The sequence below is a fragment of the Ictidomys tridecemlineatus genome, chromosome 14, assembly GCF_052094955.1.
Source record: "Ictidomys tridecemlineatus isolate mIctTri1 chromosome 14, mIctTri1.hap1, whole genome shotgun sequence".
In the NCBI taxonomy this organism is placed as follows: Eukaryota; Metazoa; Chordata; class Mammalia; order Rodentia; family Sciuridae; genus Ictidomys; species Ictidomys tridecemlineatus.
In genome coordinates, this window is record NC_135490.1 from 56407187 (window position 1) to 56412214 (window position 5028).

General features: G+C 47.1%; 1 protein-coding gene and 1 pseudogene across 1 annotated transcript; both read left to right on the forward strand.

Moving 5' to 3' along the window:
* Positions 1 to 232: 232 nt before the first annotated feature.
* On the forward strand, positions 233 to 2223 carry LOC144370545 (ubiquitin carboxyl-terminal hydrolase 17-like protein 6). The gene is made up of 2 exons (XM_078031341.1): positions 233 to 1798; positions 2005 to 2223. The coding sequence occupies exons 1-2, from the start codon at positions 233 to 235 to the stop codon at positions 2221 to 2223; spliced, it is 1785 nt and encodes a 594-aa protein (XP_077887467.1).
* A 5-nt stretch (positions 2224 to 2228) lies between these two features.
* Positions 2229 to 3862, forward strand: LOC144370546 (3'-5' RNA nuclease TATDN2 pseudogene; annotated as a pseudogene).
* The last annotated feature ends 1166 nt before the right edge of the window (positions 3863 to 5028 follow it).

Here is a 5028-nt window from a genome sequence, read left to right on the forward strand (position 1 = left end):
AGTCAACCAGTCTCTCCAGGAAGTGAACTGACCACACCCAAATCCCTAATCTAATTAAGTGCTTGCAGGTGATTGGTGCATCTGGCAGGAAGTTAGTGGGTGTGGTCAGGAGGCTGAGCCATAAAAGACTAAAAACATGGACCAGGCTGTCATTTGAAGGCCCGCTCCCAAGAAGAAGCTCTCTCCTCTGGAGATTCAGCTGGGAAACTTGGTGCTTACTGCTCCTGGAGACATGGAGGCAGCTTCACTCCACCTTGGAGGTGAGTCTCAGTTTGAAGACTGTATAAAACCTGAATGTTCATCCAATGCAGCTGATGCTAAAGTCTATTTGGGTCTTTCTCTACCTGCAGAGTCATCATTGTCACCTTGCCCTGATGCACACTTAAAGAAGAATTCAGCTCCTGTGGGGCCACTGCTGGCTCCTAGAGGGAAACTTTGTCTGAACTGGCAGAGACCATCGGCAGCTGGTGCTGGGCTGCAGAACATGGGAAACACTTGCTATGTGAATGCAGCCCTGCAGTGCCTGACATACACACCTCCCCTGGCCAACTACATGCTGTCCCAGGAGCACTGCCAACGCTGTCCTCGTCACAGGGTCTGCAGGCTGTGTGTGATGCAAGCCCATGTGACACGGGCTCTCGGCCACCCTGGGCATGTCATTCAGCCCCTGCCTGCTTTGGTTGACGGCTTCCACACTTCCCGGCAAGAAGATGCCCATGAATTTCTGCTCTTTACTCTCCATGCCATGCAGAAAGCATGCCTGCGTGGGCACAAGCAGCCAGGTGCTCACTCCAAGGACCCTACCCTCATGCGCCAGATATTTGGAGGGTGCTGGAGATCTCAAATCAAATGTCTCCACTGCTGTGGCGTTTCAGACACTTTTGACCCCTACCTGGACATTATGCTAGACATCACGGCAGCTCCCAGTGTGCAGCATGCACTGGAGCACTTGGTGAAGCCTGAGTGGCTGGAAGGGGAGAACGCCTACCAGTGTGGTGTTTGTCAGAAGAAGAGGCCAGCCTGCAAGACCCTGACCCTGCAGAAGGCACCAAAGGTTCTTATGCTGGTATTGAAACGGTTCTTGGATCTCACAGGGGAAAAAATTGCTAAGCACGTGCACTACCCTGAGTGTCTTGACATGCAGCCATACATGTCTCAGCAGGGCAGAGGCCCACTGGTGTATGCCCTCTATGCTGTGCTGGTCCATGCCGGGGTGAGTTGTCACAGCGGACACTACTATTGTTATATAAAAGCTGGCAATGGCCAGTGGTACAAAATGGACGATGCTAAGGTAGTGGCCTGTGACATTACTTGTGTCCTGAGTCAGCGTGCTTATGTCCTCTTCTATGTCCAGAAGAGTGAACTTGAAACTGACAATGGGAGTGTGTCCCTGGGCAGGGAAACAATAGCTCTTGGGCCTGAGGACACAAACTTGAGAGCCACTCAAGGAGAGCTCCAAGGAGACTCCTATAGCAAAGCAGGAGAGCCAGAAGAGCGCTTGGTGGATACAGCTACTGGAGAAATCACCTTGGATCAGTGGAAATTTCTCCAAGAACAGAACCGACCAAAGTCTGAATTCAACCTCAGGAAAGTGGAATTCACTCTGCCTCCCAATGTTGTGATTCACCAGTCAAAACACAGAGAAAAGGAGAATATAATGGATAAGCAGGAAAAATACAAGCAGAACAAGGACACCAAGTACAGAGTAGGTGAGGAGTTGGTGAACACTGGCCAACTCCCGTGTCTTGCAGCAAGGCCCAGAGCCAACAAGAAGAAGAACAAGCAGGGCAAGAGGACAGTAATTGTGGTCTAGCAATCCAGGGCACTGTGAAGGCCTTTGTATTGCAAGCTAAAGGTAAGTATTTAGCAGTCCCTGGAGTGATTTGAGTTCCCTGAAATAGAGGAGTGCAAACAGAAGCCTGGGAGATCACGGGATCCAGTTGTGGGTTTGGGAGTCAAACCAAAGCCTATAGTCAGTCTCCAATCATTGGGACTTCTCCAAAGTGCCATGGCATCTCTGAAACCTTGAGAACTGTGGTGGATGGGCAGTGGAAAGAGGGAAAGGTGCCCCTGGCATCCAAGCAGTTCAAGGTCAAGTACCACTGCAGGAGGTTGTCCCAACAAGCTCAGCTGCCTGCAGAGCCCAGGGACTTGGCACTCTCCAGCTGCCAGCTCACAGCCCTGCATCATGTTCCTGAGAAGGCAGCAGCCCCAGGCACCTGAAAGTCATGAGGATGTCCATGCGGTTATCCAGGAACTCATCCCAGGGCAGAAATCCTTCTCCTCCTCTTCTATCTCTGTTCCTATCCTCCCTCCCCTTCCCTTCCTCTTCTTCCTGTGGAGCAGGTTTGGGCAGGGCCACTTCTAAAGGCTGTCTAATTAGGAGCATTTGGCCTTTTTTGTCCAAGGGATTGTCTATGCATTCTGAGAATCCCTCCCTAGAAGAAATGGCTTTTTTAGAGGAAGGAGGCTGTAGCCTTAAGGCTGATTCCAAAGATAGTTCTCCTAACTCCATGAACTCTGAATTTGCAGCTGAAGCTGAAGGTCAGAAGGATGGGATGGAAGGACCAAACGAAGCCCAGAACAGCAACTGGAATAGGCTTGGGACCAGGCCTCCAAGCTGATCTCCCTGAAGGCTCTACAGGACATCCCAGGGAAATCCAGTGCCCAGAAGGACAGAAGCTGCCACCCCTAGGGTGAAGCCCAGCCCAGAAGTATGTCCCAACCATATGGAAGGACCAGCCCTGAGCATCAAGGTCACTTCTCAGAAAGAGAAAAACTTGCCCCCAGAGGTCAGAGCCCAGGAGGAACAGCCTGACAGGAGCAGCTTCTGTGACACCAGAGTGATTGTGGACTCTCAGGAGGAACCTCCTTAGGAGTCACTTGGTGACCAAAGGACAGTCATTGACAAGCCCTCTCCCCTGCTAGAATACTTGGATGGCTCCAACATTCAAAAACGGGTTTAGAAATCCAAAAGCATTCAGATAGGAAGGTGGTGATGGAACACCCTCCATGAGGAGGCCACTGGTGTGACGTGGACGAGTCTCCAGGGTCAGACTCTCTCAGGAGGAGCCTGTCTCCCTGAAGTACTCAGCAGTTCCAGAGCCTTCTTCCGTCTCCACTGACTACGACATGTACCCCTCATTTGTACAGAAGTCCTTGGTGTGACTACACCAGCTACAGGGCCAGCAGCCCAAGACTCCTGGCCACCTCTCTGTGGGCAGCAGCCAGGACACAGCCCAGGCTGGGACAAGCAGCCACAGCCTCCTAAGTGATCATCCCCCAGCTCCTCAGTGAGCTCCCAGAGCACCTAGAGACCCAGAATTCCCATTCCCTGCAGGTGTGCAGAAGCACCCTAGAAGAAGTGAAGGAGAAAAGGACATTCTGAGTGGAGACTCCACCTCATCCCTGTGGCAGGCAGGCATCTAGCTCCCTGACACAGGGACCTGGGGAGCCCAGCTTGAAGCAGGGCTTTATTGACACTCAGTGCCACTTGGCCATGCTGTACTCCAAGTTCTCCTTCAAAGGGACCTTTACAAGGTTCAGAAAAATTTATAGCAGCTCTTTCCTCACCTTCAGGGCTGCATCTCTGACTTCTGTGACACTGGGGACACTGACAGTCTGCCTGTGGGAGCAGCTGCTGAAGGAGGATCTCATCTGGGGGGTCTTCAGCTGTCACCCAGATTTTGCACTTTATTATAGTGGGAGCCAAGAGAAGTCTGTTGCACGCCTTGGGGCACCCCAGGTCATAGTCTTTGGGTCAATGGGCTGGGATTGCTCTTACTAGTGCACCTCGCCTGTCCCACAGCAGGGCAAGATAACCAGGGTCTCTGTGGTCAGCTTGTCTTTTTTTTTTTTTTAGATGTTGAGACCTAACAGCAAGGTTTTTCTACTTCTAGAGCTAACAAATGTAATTCCTAAAAGTTTCTGTGGATGTCATTTGTTAAATGCTTTCTAAGCCATTTCTTATCATTTGGCCATGTTGTTTGTTTTGTTCAGTACTGGGGAAGGAATCCAGGCAGCGAGCTGCACTCCAGCTCCCCAGTATGCCTGGGGATCAGGGAGGAGATAATTTGTGACTTTTCCTGACTGATATCAGCATGAATCTTTCCTTCTTGGGAAGTAATCAACTTCGGGTGTTGTTTTGTTTTAAATGGGAAATATGCCCACTGCAGAATATTTGGAAAGTGCAAACAAATGTGTAAAGATCATTCTCATATACTCTGAAAATTTAAAAATAAAAATATGAGGAGGCTCATGGTTTTTTGTAAACAAAATTTTATTGGTTACTCTAAAGAAAAAAAAAGGTCCAGGACCAGATGGTTTCACAGCTGAATTAACTCATTTATAAATTTAAATGCCTTTAACATAAATGTGGGTCATATATCATGATTTGATCAACTGCTTAATTTCTAGGTACATAGCAATTTCCCACTCATATTTATCTTTATTCCTTGAACTATCTGAATTTTAAAATTTAAAAATCTTATATTTTTTCTATGTCTTTTTTTTCTGTATTTCTAAGTATTTTATGTCAAATCTGAATAATATAATTTGTAAAATATGTACTTGGGAATTATATCTAACCTTTTATCCAATTAAGATTAATTGTGTATATTTTCAGGAATATTTAATAGGAGCCCCTATGCCTTCCGATGAACATTAAGAAAAGAAATATAATAGAACTTGATTTTGACTTTTTAATAACCTAATTTATATCATCATCAAGTTTGTCATTTCCTGAATTGAAATCTCTAATTTATTTGATTTACATATTTATAATTACAAATTAAATAAAAAAGGAAAGTGAACAGGTTTTAGATGATTTGTTTCACTGAAGCACTAGACCAATTTAAGGAGAATCTCTCACCCAATCTACATACAATGGCTCTAGAAAGGCAGTTTGATGAGATCACCTTTCAAAGTCACATGATAGCACTCTCAATCTAGTCAATAGGATCCAATCACATCTGATCCGATCATGATCCTATCATTTCTAAAATACTTTGAAACTTATTGCTTGACATT

What these genes read in the sequence shown, in the direction of transcription:
- LOC144370545 (XM_078031341.1), top strand. Translation starts at nt 233, where the DNA reads ATGGAGGCAGCTTCACTCCACCTTGGAGGTGAGTCTCAGTTTGAAGAC. An exon ending in ACAAGCAGGGCAAGAGGACA is followed by an intron (nt 1,799 to 2,004) that starts GTAATTGTGGTC and finishes ACTTCTCCAAAG; the next exon opens with TGCCATGGCATCTCTGAAAC.